General features: G+C 38.9%; 1 protein-coding gene across 1 annotated transcript in view; it reads left to right on the top strand.

Annotated features, from left to right (window-relative positions):
* RNF217 (ring finger protein 217) overlaps positions 1-14496 on the top strand; it is a 131067-nt gene that overhangs the window by 79021 nt on the left and 37550 nt on the right. Inside the window, 1 exon segment of the mRNA XM_055310140.1 lies at positions 1199-1432. Coding sequence (XP_055166115.1) covers positions 1199-1432 — 234 coding nt within the window.

Below are 14496 nucleotides of genomic sequence, written 5' to 3' on the forward strand. Positions count from 1 at the left end.
TCATGTCCTGAATTTCATTTCAGTCTGGTTCATGTACTTTACTTGTATTAAATGTGTCATCCCATGTATCCTCCAGCCTGTGGCTTCTCAACTACCCATCTTCAAGTCTGTGCCAGATAAACAGCAAAGTTAAAAGAAAAGTTACTATGATGTTAGTTGTGTTTTTTCAAATTGCTCCTTGTGGGGATGTTTTTTTCCCCCGTTCCTCCTTCAGTTTTCACAGAGGGCTTTTTCTCATTACGGTCAATGTATTTTGCCTTCTCGAAACGTCAGGTTCACCTCGGTGAAAAAGACCGAGATGCTTTGCCACTGGGAATGTTCACTGCCTCCCTTTGCCATGTAGGCCATGCAAAAGGAGCTCACGATGCCATAATATATAAAATACAATAAACACCTCTGGTTCACTACTTACAGAAAACATTTGTGGAACTCAACTCGTTGGTTCAGAATCCCATACCAAATGCTAAGTGTAGCTAGCATATACTAGTACATCCTCCTCCCCTCCCACACTAATGCTGTGCTCCTGGGAATAAATTCATTTTATAAACGACCTCAGTTGTAGCCAAATCTCATACAAATTAAGAAAAAAATGTGATTGATGTCATTTTCTTGTTCCTGTGATTCTGATGACATAGAAACTATTGTATGTTCGTTACATGGAAGAGTCGGGGAAAATGAAGTTATTACTGCAATATTTTTAAACTACTAGGTGATATGTATCTGTATACTTTCAAAATCCTTTTTTTTCTTTAAAGTGTTTTAAGCTTCCCTAAATTTAGTGCTGAGGTACTCTGTTGTAAGGTTGAAAAATCTGAATCACCTTTTCATCCTAGCTGTTCCTTTAGCTGGCACGTTGTCTGAATGCTGTTTTACCCTGAGATTTTCCGAAGGATGAGATGATAAATTGCTTCTTTGGCTTAGATCCATGCAAGGTTACAAATATGATAATAGAGAATGCTTAAATATGCTGTAAATAATTTTGGAAACCTTATATAGTGATTCTTTCGGTACTGCCTAATGTAGGTACCAAATGTATCAACGTGATTACCATTTATTATGGTAGAAATCATGAAAAGTGATGGAAAATCCTTTACTGTAATCATGAAATAAGCAATAATATTTGGGAAAAAAGAGAAGAGAAAGTTAACCGTGCCTTTTTTTTTTTTTTTTTTTGTCTCCCATGTGCTCTTTTACACAGGTACAACTTGGCCAAGTAGAAATCAAATGCCCTATCACAGAATGTTTTGAATTCCTGGAAGAAAGAATGATTGTCTTTAACTTAACACATGAAGATTCCATCAAATATAAGTACTTCTTGGAACTTGGCCGTATCGATTCCAGCACCAAGCCATGTCCTCAGTGCAAGCACTTTACAACCTTCAAGAAAAAAGGACATATCCCCACCCCTTCCAGATCAGAAAGCAAATACAAAGTAAGCATGTTCACCAGAGTTGTGGGTTAGATGTCACATGATGCCAAATTAGGCCAACTTGTGGTGGGCATTAAGTGGGCTTCCTTCCCTTACCGAAGTCTAAGGTGAGTATTTATTGGCTGTGATTCTGAAAATATGTAGTTTGGGGAGGCTGATGATAAACGTGTACTCTTGAGGATTTAATTAAAGTTTTTCTTTGACTTTAACCATGCTTAAAATTGACTTAGTAGCCTAATTAAATGACTAATCTTTTAAAATAATTGTCACTAAATATTAAGTAAATACTAACCTTTTTTTTGTGTGTGAGTTTAACTTTTTTGGTGAACCCAAGGTGGATCTCCTCTGGCTCTGTCTGTAATAAGTGAGAATGGTATAAAATGCATTCATGCATTCAGCAGGTACAAACTGCCAGTATAGGCTAGACAGTATGCTAAGTTTAGGGGCTGCAGAGGCAAATGTGGCATAGTCCTTGCTCCACAATTGTCTCATGAAGGTAAGAGAGACCTGTGTTCTAAATGTTCCATATGACTAGCCAAGGGAACAAAACAAACGAAAACAAAAACCCCAATACACTCATAGTTTGAGAACACTGATGGAGGAGTGGAGGCTAGGATATGAGGAAAAAGTTCTTGGAGAATATGCAGTTCTCCAGGCAGGTAAACAGACAAACATTGGAGAACATGTTGGAGCAAGGAATGAGTAAGTCTGGCCCCAAGGCTGAGGCAGGCACCCTGGAAACCAATGCTCGGTAGGGTGAGTGGGGAGAGAGCCAGGGAGAGCAGCTGCCCAGGTATTTAAAAGCAGATGGTGTTGAGTCTCACACTGTGCTCAGAAGTTGGAGTTTAATTCTGTAGGCATTACAGAAAGATCATTCTTGCAGCATTAGTAGGGCATGTCACAAGAGGGCAAGAATGGAGGCCGGGCATTGAGAGCAGAAAGTGTGGGAACTCATCCCTGGTTCACAGCACCCACTGTCCATTACCACCCCCTGGGGGGTCTCTTAGACAACCAGGGCCCGGGCCCACCCCTCAATGACTGCCTGGCACATTTTTGAGCTCACCGAGTGATGCTAGTGTGCAGCACAACTGGGAACCCTTGCAGTAAATGAAACGAGAAGATGATGAGGCCCATGGCAGTAGTTTTTCCATCCTTGTCATTACAGCAGAATGGCAGGATGAAGTGGTTTCAAGGGCTGTTTGATGTCCTCTCCATTTGAGGTCTTTGCCCATGTTCCGGCCTTGGAGGCAGTGGTCGCTATGGTATTCATTCTGTAACTTTGAGGGAGTGTGGTTTAGCAAGTCCTTCCCCCCGCTGGTTACGATGACGAGCTACAGTGAGCTAGTCTAGCCTCTTCAAGAGTAACTTTGAAACTGCTTAGCTCTCATAGTTAGTTCTTTTATTTACTATCTTTGTGCAGGCTAGACTTATAGCTAGCAGGAAACCTTTTGTTTTCTTGTCTAAAAAGTACATTTTTAAAAAGATTTTATTTATTCATGAGAGACACACAGCGGCAGAGGGAGAAGCAGGCTCCCTGTGGGGAGCCCAATGCGGGACTCGATCCCAGGACCTGGGGATCACGACCTGAGCCAAAGGCAGACACTCAACCACTGAACCTCCCAGGTGCCCCTAAAAAGTACATTTTTGAGGTTGCAAAACTGTATAACTAAAATAATACATGTACAGTGATTTTGAATACTGACTTAATAGCAATAATATACTTTTATTTGACTCTGTATATTCTTAGGTAGTTATTTTTATTTCAATTTTATGTTACTGATGTGATCAGAAATTACCAGTTTTAGGAGGACTTCTTATGCCATAACTTAGCATATTTTTTTCTTACTTATATTTGGAATCATATATGTAATATACATTTTTATATAATTTATTTGTTTATAAAGTACATATATTGATACAATTAATACATATTTATAAAGATATATATATAGGGGCAGCCTGGGTGGCTCAGCAGCTTAGCACCTACCTTTGGCCCGGCGTGTGATCCTGGAGTCCCGGGATCGAGTCCTGTGTTGGGCTACCTGCATGGAGCCTGCTTCTCCCTCTGCCTATGTCTCTGCCTCTCTCTGTGTCTCTCTCTCTCTCTCAAGAATAGATAAATAATATATTTAAATATATATATATATATATATATATATATATATATATATACACACACACACACACACACTCATACTGCAGTATTTTGGAATTTAGAATAATTAAAAACATGTATGCATAATTGAGTCAAAATGGAAATCATTTAAAAATATATTGTTCTTATGAAATGGGTGAAAGGCTTAAGTTGCAAGTATAGCTATGGTAAAATTTTATAGATCTCATTTTATCCCAAGTCACCAAATCATTTGGTGGTGAGCATTATTTATCAGAATTCACTTGTATTGAGAGGGAAATATGTAAAAATTGAAAAATATAAGATCCTATATTTGTATAATTTTGAGTGAACTGAGGGCACACTGATAATATTTCCAATAACAGGCTTCCTCCAATGTCCATCAGTTGGGTTGTAGGTAAGAAGAGATGTAGGGGGCCAATGGATCAAGACCTCAGACCTAGTAAGTTCAGTTTTTTACTTCTGATGAGCAAAGGAGAGAGGAAATTTGCTTCTGTGAGGGATGAAAATCCCAATGTAAAGTAAAACTATTAAACAACTTTCAAGAAAAATAAAGCTACCGCAGAATTTGGGGATGATTACTGTTATTACTCACTTTACTCTGGTTGGAGAGAAGATCCCTAACAGAAAAGAAAAATAATCCCCTCATTCTAGGGATAATTCACATAGTTACTGAAGCAATGATTTTTACTATTTAATCTAACATTTACATAGCATTTTTCATCATTAAACTCTGTATGTTAACATAAATTCTTGGCTTATGTGCCCATGCCTGTCTGGATATTATGAGTAAGGGGAAGTCAGACATGGATGCTTCTTCAACAAACCAACTGTGACATTCACGATTATAGTATAGCACCCTACGCTGAGACTACGATCTTTGTTCTTCTTTTTTTTTTTTTTTTTTTTTACGATCTTTGTTCTTTGTGGCAAATCAGTGACTATATTTTTAGGTTTGTCTATTTTTAAAAATTCTGTTTCCCCAATAACAGAACCCACTTCCAAATCCATGTAGTTCATTATAACTTTCAGAGTATTGAATTCAAGTACTTGAATGTAATGAATTGGATCATAACACAACAGAAACAAACAAAAAGATTATTACTAATGTCTAACATGTCTGAGCAATTGAAAATCTCTTTTTATAATATATATTATAAAAATATTATATATAATAAACATATTATATTTTATTAAATATGTAAAGCCTAAAGTGTTTTTTAAAGATTATTTATTTATTTATTTATTTATTTATTAGAGACACAGAAAGCGAGGCAGAGACATAGGCAGAGGGAGAAGCAGGGAGCCTGGAGCAGGACTCCATCCCAGGACCCCGGTCCACAACCTGAACCAAAGACAGACACTCAACCACTAAGCCACCCAGATGCCCCCTAAAGTGGGTTTTGTATCTTTTGATGAAACTCTTTGTAATATATATTTCAATATTATTCTTTTTGTGTCATTGAATTATAATACTGTGATCCAGGATGTCACACCTTGAACATTTATTATGATTTCTGTCAATTTAGAAGCGCTTAAATAAAAAGGTTAAAATTGCTTGGAAATATCATGGCTATTTTATAGCAGGAAATACCTTTGGGTACATCTCATGTGATATTTGAAATCTAAAATGTCACATGTGGGGATTTCATTTGAACAGACTTATAAATACTACTTGTTAAATTTCTTTGTATTTTGCAAATGAGAAAGGGATAAGCAGAATATATCACCAAGCAGTACGAAGAGCTCTTAGGGGCCAGTACATCCTTCCAAGCCCTCTCTCAGCATATCCCCTCTGACCGAAGTTTGAGTACGTGGAGCTTTGCATTATGTCTGAACTCCATTAAACTACTGTTGTATCAAAGAGAAGAAGTATGTCCCTGAATGGAGAGATTTACATTGAGATGACCTTGCCTTTGTGCAAATCCAGTCTTTCTCCTTCATAACATTTGTCTTCTTGTTCCTGCAACTCTTGTCATGAGGCCAAAATATTATACCATTCCATTTCTTCAAAGTTAATTTCAAATCCAGTAAAAATATCTAATTTCTAAGCTAAGCCATTCTTAGAATTTATTAATGCAACTGCGTTATCAATACAGTGAACACATTAGCGAGGGGAAAATAAAGATGCTGAAGTTATGGCTTTAATGGTGCTCATGTGACGCCTGGTGACAGACATATCCCCAGCACCAGAAGTTTTTATCCATAGCAACTATCATCTGGGCTTTTATAGTGTTATGTGTGTGATTATTTGCTTAGAGTTTCTCCCACTGGTCTCTACGAGGCCAGGTCCAGGCTTGCTGACTGCTAAGTTGTGTCAAGCCCTGCGTCTGAAAAACTGTGCTCTCAAAATAGATTTGTTGGAGGAACTAAGAAATGGGCCAATGCATACATAATAATGTGTACTGTAGTAAACATGGGTAGAAAATGCTGAGAACACTTGGAGAAGAAAGGACAGGAGGGATTGAAAAGGCTTCAGTAAGAGTAAACTGAGCTTTGAAATGTTGAATTTGCCAAGCTGGAAAAGGTGGGGTCAGAGCACTGGCTTCCAACTGTATTTAAACTCAGTCTGCCCCATATGAGCTCTGCACCCGTGAGTACAGTTTTCACATCTCTTACTGGGGTTAGTAATAGTACCTGTCAGGAGGGCAGAGTAAGAATTAAACTGGGTCACACATGTAAAGTGCTTAGCACCATGTTTGATATATCCTGAGTGCTTAACACTTGCTGGAAATTCTTATGTTTGCTATCATTATTAGGCAGGGGCCACAGAATGAGCAACCCTGGGCTGCTAGGAAGGAGATAGAAGATTCAAGAATAAGATAGGTGGAATAAAAGATTGGATGCCTGATGGATGGTGGTAGTAAAGGAGGGATATATATATATATATATATATATATATATATATATATATATTTTTTTTTTTTTTTTTTTTTTTTTTTTAAGGAGGGATGATATTGACCATATCTTGAAAAAGAGCAGGTTTGGGGAGTGAAAAGCAAATTCGGTTTGAAATGTATTGATGATGTTAAGTTTGAAGATCCTTTGGGGCTTCAGGGTGATATCCAAGAAACATGGACCTTCTGAGGAGGGATCTGATTGGCAAGCATTAATATTTGACGAGGTTGAAGCAGGAGCAGGTAACTACATTCACAGAAATGGATAAAACATGTTCAGAGGTAAAGATAGTTATTTTTTTATGAAAAAGAGGAGAAAATTACAAATGATTAAATGTAGTCATTTTATGCCTGGGAGTTTTACTGAGGTAGGGGTAGTTCTAGGTTTCTCTCCCATTTCCAAGTGTAGACCAAGAAATGGTCCCTCTTTTCATACTGATTTGGACTAAGTTGAAGGGCATGCATAAATCAATGCAGGGAATGTGTGAAAGGTCGTTTTCTTTATGGTTTCCTTGAGGCAATAACTCCACTCTTTTTCCCACAAATAATAAACAGAACCTTGAAAATTCACAGAATGGTACTTTGATTCATTGTAAGGTGGAAGAAAAAGCCAGTAAAATGTCACGGGGGAAACTCCCTCTATGTTCTTACCTTATATAGTTAACAGTCTTTTCCCCCTCTCTTGTAATTATTAAACCCTCTGGGTAGAAATTGCATTTTATAAAACTGTGCAAATACATTATTTCCTTGTGTAGTAAAAGAACCTTTCTAAGGTCTTTATAATCAAGTCAATGGGTTTATTGTTCGTAATTAATGTACTTTAAAATGTGCTTAAGTGGAAGGCTGGAATTCTGGTAATACTCCATTTACCCTCTTCCTGTGTCTATTACTCAGCCCTCTCTGACCTGTCCTGTACTCCAGAAAACTGCCTTTTTGAACTGCTTTTCCAGACTCCCTTACATCTCAATTCCTATTTGGATTCAGCCAAGTGTTGGCATTGGCAGGAGACAAGAAGGTGGAAGGAGAGAACAGTAGATGCATTACTTCCTCACTCCCTTCCTGATTCAGTACAAAGGTCTGGCAGTAGCTGTGTCCCTCTAGGACTGTACCTCCCCCCCAGATGGTCCCTCCCCCATATTGCTAATTCTCACTGGGCTGCAGAAACCTCTTTCCTCCTTTGTCTCTATGGCCCTAAGAGTCACAGCGGCTTCCCACTATTTAGGCTTCTGGGGCCTTGCCAATCCTTTGTTCAGATCCCAGCTTCACATCTTCAGTTGTGCCTCCAATAAACAATTGTCATTTATATTAATTAATTAATTAATTAATTAATTAATTAATTTAAGGTTTCCTTTGGTAAAGATAATTTGAGAATTGTTTCCCATGTATAAAAATGTTTGAAGTTTCCCTGTGACAGTGTGGCTAGCATGCTACTTCGCTCTCATCCCCTCCCTGCCCCCTCACCATCACTTTAAGTTGACAGCGTTACAAATTGAGAATCAGGTGGTGCATGAGCCCTGCGAGATCAGTTCATCCTATAGCACACACCAGTTTCTCCTGGCATTAATGCATCATTGATGTTCAGGGTTGTAGAAAACAAGTGTAGCTTCCTAAATGATCATTGCTAGCATAGATTTGTGAAGGAGATAATGACAAAGGTGTCTAGTGTGGTTTAAAGAAGCCAGCTTAAACAAAGGGTGTGTTATATATGCTAACTCTGAAAAAATGTGTAATACTCAGCTATGATGCAGAGCTACTACATTTTATTAGGATCCATTTTTTCCCCTCTAGTTACTAATGAGGTGCTTTGCTAAAGTTGTTCTTTGTTTCCTTCATTGATGCATAAATTAGCCATAATATTTTATGGAGTCTTTACTTGAACTTCTAACAACAAAGGCCAAATATTAGAATTAATTTAGTGTCTTAACCTACATCTGACATTTAAAAAAAATACAATAATTGTAATAATCAAGGCTCATAGCTACCACAAATTGACCCACAATGAGATTGAAAACTGTTGAGGTTTTTTGCTTCATCACATCATCTCTTGGGTCTTCAACCCAAGAGACAAGTTGAAGAATCATTTCTCTCTGATGACATGCTAAAGAATGAGTAAAAGTAAGCCAGGTCTGGTGCTCATTATAAAATGGTCTGGAAGACGTGAAGGGCCTGCATTTCTCACTTAAATACTGTGCATTCCTCCCTTGCCATATTTACCCTCTCGGATCTGTATGGGAACCTAATGCAACAGTCTACATGAGCATAGGTCCTCTCTACAAAATACCTACAGGTGGCCATTCAGATGCTGGTTAAACACTTCCATTTTTAAGGAACTTTCTACTTATAAAATCATTCCAAAGAATTCATTGTTACCTTCAGGCTGAGATCTATCTCTTGCTTTCACCTCTTGGTCACAGAGAATACTCCAATTTCCTCAGGTACGCTATATAATTAGATGGCCCTCCTGCTACTTTTGGTGGGTTGTCTCCACACGATGTTATTAGCCTTACTGTGTCGTGTTCAGAACCGACATCTTGTTGAGAATGGGATGATGCCATACTGCTCTGGCTAGTGAGTTGGGACTACACAGATGAGGGCAGACTCTTCCAGTACCATTTATATTCATCTATGAAGCGGTAGGTCCTCAGACAAGACATAAATTCAGACAGATAACTCTCTGAACCCTGTTTTCTAGGTTTAAAGGAAGAGTCTGTAAATGCTTAACGGTGTTTCCAGGCGGCGGAGACAAAATAGATTGGTATGAAACAATGATCCTCAAATTAGGGAGAGAGTACTCTTTTCAAAGGACAAAACCCCTAGAATAACATGCCTCCCACTTTAAAATGAAAGCCAGTACTAAAGTGGATGTATTGTGCAATAAATAGTGTGCTACATATGTCAACGGAGCCTAGAAACCAATATGAGGGATGTTGGTAAGGCCATTTTTATGAATAACCACTGTCTAACTCCATGTAGGTTATCTTGTCATGTGTTAACTCTTTTGGGGGGTTTTGTTTGTTTGTTGTCCTCATTTGATCCCTGACCTTTAGGAAAGATTCCCTTTCATTTTCCGGCTTGGTTTCAGCTATGCTGTGAGAAATTAAGGCAAGGGTCACTAGGCCACATTTGGACTGTGTTCAGGGAACGGTGCCTTATGAGGCCTGCGTGTTACTGGCATGGTGTTCGGGGAGATATCCCCAAGTAGGAGGGGACTCAGAGACTAATCTTAGGGATTAAGATTCGAGACAAGAAGTCAAGCCCATGTTTTCCCATGTGGAGAACCTCCCTCCACGGCCACTCTTGCTTTAGGATTTGATCTTATTAAGGGAGCAGATAGTGCTTCTTTGAGGCCATGCATCAAAGACTACTTCTCTCCTTTTGATGATACCCTGTACTTCTTCACAATCATCTTGTCTTCAAGAAAGCCATCTTAAGTTATCACAAAGCTTTTTATAACCACAAGATTTCCCTGTTATTTATGTATCGATCAGTTTCTTTAGGACACAGTGTAGTCTGACAGCCATAGTTTCTGTGTTTCATGAAAGAAGTTTCTGGACCACTGTATTTTGAAAGCCACATCAAGAGTATAGAAACATCCTTCAACGTGGATGGAACTGGAGGGTATTATGCTGAGTGAAATAAGTCAATTGGAGAAGGACAAACATTATATGTTCTCATTCATTTGGGGAATATAAATAATAGTGAAAGGGAATAGAAGGGAAGGGAGAAGAAATGGGTAGGAAATTTCAGAAAGGGACACAGAACATAAAGACTCCTAACTCTGGGAAACGAACTAGAGGTGGTGGAAGGGGAGGAGGGCGGGAGGTGGGGGTGAATGGGTGACAGGCACTGAGGGGGGCACTTGACGGGATGAGCACTGGGTGTTATTCTGTATGTTGGCAAATTGAACACCATTAAAAAATAAATGTATTATTTTTAAAAAATGAAATAAAAAAAGTATTGGAACATCAACATAAGACTAATTAAACCCTGTTTATTAGACACCTCATCAAGGCTCAGGACTGAACCAGCTGAAGTGACATCTCTGGGCCCCACTAGAACACTTGCTCCATCCCCACTGCACTAGGATGCTTTCAGGCTCTCCGTGGCAGCTGAGGCTGGGCCAGAAGTACGACCTCATCACCGGCCCCAGTGACAGTCCCCCTCGAACTTCAAGGCCACATTCTGTCTAAACATTAGCCTTCCAGGGATCCCTGGGTGGCACAGCGGTTTGGCGCCTGCCTTTGGCCCAGGGCGCGATCCTGGAGACCCGGGATCGAATCCCACATCGGGCTCCCGGTGCATGGAGCCTGCTTCTCCCTCTGCCTATGTCTCTGCCTCTCTCTCTCTCTCTCTCTCTCTCTCTCTCTCTCTCTCTCTGTGACTATCATAAATGAATTAAAAAAAAAAAAAAACATTAGCCTTCCAGTCTTCCTGTAGCACCTTTCCCATGGAAGTCACTTGTCTGAGCTTCTATTTTAGTGGTTATCACATAGTTTGATAGTTCTATGGGTTTGTATCTGTTGGTCTTCAGTAAATTCCTTGAGGATAAGTATTTTATTCTTTATGTGGCTAAAATTAGTACACTCAGTATGTGCTACTCAAAGGTGCTCAATAAATATGTGCCAAACAGGCAAAAAGAATTGATGAATATGTTTCATTATTGAGCATCTGTATTTCTAATAAAGCAAATTCTTTTCTTAGTTCATATTTGCAATGTTCCATTTATAAATAGATATTGTCTAATATTTTAATATTAAGTAAGTATTCTGTGATTTGTTTGAAATTATGTATATAGGAGTGTATAGAATTTAGACCCCCCCAAATAGACATTTCTGGGGTGCTCTTTGGTTTTGAACTCTGTTTTTATTTTGTGGGTGATTTTTTTTTTTATTTGGTATGAATTCTCAAAAGAAAATACCATTTGCTTAGGGAAAGTTGGTGGGTTTAACTTGTCATCTGAGTGTCATGGTAGCCCAGATTTCTGGAAAAACTAAAGGAATTCAGAAGTTTAAAACATAAAGATTTTTTTTGGCTTTTTTTTTATCTTTCATGGATTTGGGGACAAGTTAATCAAGATTCTTAACTCTGATAATTTTATTCTTGAAACACTTATAGCCCTATGTCTTGCAGAAGAGTTTGATCATGATCCTACTGCCCAGTAAAATGTCACATGTATAAAATATTTAGTAAACATCATCTGGTAATCTAAGAAGTAAGGATACCATCTCAGCCGTTCCTCATAAATTGGATATGTTGGTTTTTCTGTGAATTCACTTCATGTTAGCCAATATGTAGTACATGCTGTGTGCAAAATAAGTAATTTTACAAATTGCAAAGGTCTATGTTACTTATCTCAGGAAATACAGGTTGCCCGAGACAGCCTTTGTCCTCAGTGAATTTGTAGTCTGTTAGAGAGATTAGACATCTACACGTCTAATGTGAGTCCGAGAAGATGCTGAATCTGTTTGGGAGGAATAGGGAAGACATCTCAAAGCAAATAGCATTTGATCTGGATAAGATTTCAATAGACAGATTGTGTTAATTAGACTTTCTCCAATTACAAGAGGCAGAGATGTGCTTTCTTTCAAGCTACCTGAGTTCATGAGGTTTTACTGCAAGGCTCCAGAGGAAGGGCAGGAAAGCAGCCTCAGCAGCCACTGAGGCAGGCCTCACAGAGACTTGGACACTCTCTAGTAGCATGAGAGCCCCTCTGTTGTGTCATTAAATGTGACTCTCTGTTGTCCCCTTCTCCTGTGATCAGCGCTGTAGACACTCAGCTTTTCTTATCTTTGTCTCCACAACAAAGGTAAAGTGGATGTGTTTCCCCATTTCACTCAGGAGAAAAAAATCCGCCTTGCCTCATCTCTGTTCAGCAAGAGCACCCTCCTGCATAAAGCTCAGGCCAGCCACCTCATGGGCGGCTGCCTACCCGCCAGAAGACACATGCTTTTGCTTAGGGATTCATCCCTGGTGGAATCAGATGGTACAGAACAGAGCTCCTCCGACTTTAGCATGCATGTGAATCACCAGGAGACCTTGGGAAAACGCAGACTCTGATTCAGTAGGTGTGGGCTGTGACACGAATTTTTTGTTTCCAGCTAACTCCTGGGTCATGCCGATGTTGCTGTTCCTCCAACCACACCTTGAGTAGCAAGGATAGAACATAGCGACCTCTGTGTGAATAGAATTACTCAGAAGGCAGGCAATCTGTGTGGGAGGTCTGTGGTTGTGAGATGGCATCTCATGGGGAGGAGTACGTGTGAAAAAAGGAGTGGAGGAAGATGCAGCATTGATGCCGATACGTGTTTTATATAAGGCCACTTTTGAGTATGGTTAAGGCCACCATGGAATAAGGCATCTTCAGACCAGAAAGTTCGAATTTAGACAATGCAGAACAAGATGGTTGGGCTTGCCTCTTAGTCCTTTTATGGTCTTAATCCAGAGCCAAGCAATAGTTATTTTAATGTTTTCAGTGAGAGACAGTAAGCAGTTGGGTCTGTATTTAAATTATTCATCTTCACTTGAGAGCTTGCTGCAAAACTTTGTTCACAAGTTTGCCGCGGAGTCCGTATTGTTGGTGAGGATTGGCAGTAGGATCTGCTGTGGGACTTAGCTGTTTATTGCACAAAGCTGAGAGCCAGAGTCCCTGGTATAGACACCCCAGTATCAAGACCCCTTATCATTCTGGTGCCTTAGGAGAATCACACATTTCTATCTCCTTTGGGAATCCATAGGGGGGATAGTTCAGCATTTGGTCACAGAGATCCTCGAGCCATTGTGATGTCTGACATCCAGAGGTAATCCCAGTGTCAAAGTGCTGTTTCATTCACTCTTCTGTTCTTTTCATAAATGCAGTCTGACTGATTAAAAACCAAAGAGGTTTTTTTTTTTTTTTTCCCCGACAGGGCTAGAGGTCAGTGACTTAGAATTACTAATAATGTTGAACAGAAGAGAACTTAGTTAAATAGGCCCTTCTGAGATAATGGCAGGTACATGAGGAAAAGCAAGTCTTTCTGACTTCTTCCCCATTTCATTCATGACATCTGAAAATTGTATTCACAGAGGCCCTGTGGGACATTTGCATTTATTCCTCATTGTTCAAGGACATGGGGGAATGATCGATTTATATCATTTTATCTGGAGTTTACCCACTTCTTCTCATTGTTCTTACTTTAGGATGACTTATTTTTAACTTTAATGATGAGAGAAGGCAAAAATGTTTATTTTAAATGACCACGTAGTAACATGCCTCTTTTTTTTAACCAAGGGGTCTCCTGATGTATGTAAGTAAAATTTTGAAAAGGATTTTCAAAATTCACCATATGTTAGTAGTCGTATAGAATTCTGACTTACTGAATAGCTAAACCACATGACCTTTGACTTCTACATTTTGATTTTCAACTGCCAAAGAAAGAATACTGTTTAGTGTGAAGGAGTGTTTGGCACAGTGAAGAGAATGCTGGCTTCGGAGCCAGACAAACTTATGTTTAAGTTTCTTCTTAACACAAGCTTGCTATGTTAATTTGGGCATGTTATTTAATCTCTGTGACTCAGTTTTCTTATCTGTAAACTTGTGACTGCACCTACTTTTTAGCATTATTTTGTGGGTAAAAATAAATACTGATGTCATGCAGCAGTATAAACATTACACATAACAGAATTTCAATAAATAAATAGAATGTTTAAAATTTTATGAAAATATTCTGTTTTGTTTTGATATAAATTAAAAGCAAAAGTACTTTTGTTAGTTCATATTTACATAGGAAGAACATTGTGTATTCTTGATGTTAGTGAAAACTGCAGTGCTTTGAGTTATAACCATAAGAGCTGGGATTATAGTTGCTCCTTGGTTAATCTATACTTGGAACCGTTATTGTCCAAAAAAGTGGTTTCCCAAAAAAGCAAGTAGTGATATTGTCAACAGTCTACCAAAAGAGATTCTGACTAATCTTCAAAGTGTAGTCGGTGAATTCAGCAACGCTGCATCAAATAATAGGATCACAGAGAAGAATTGTAATCAGTCTTGGTCATAGTGA

Source organism: Nyctereutes procyonoides, unplaced genomic scaffold (assembly GCF_905146905.1).
Source record: "Nyctereutes procyonoides isolate TBG_1078 unplaced genomic scaffold, NYPRO_anot_genome, whole genome shotgun sequence".
In the NCBI taxonomy this organism is placed as follows: domain Eukaryota; kingdom Metazoa; phylum Chordata; class Mammalia; order Carnivora; family Canidae; genus Nyctereutes; species Nyctereutes procyonoides.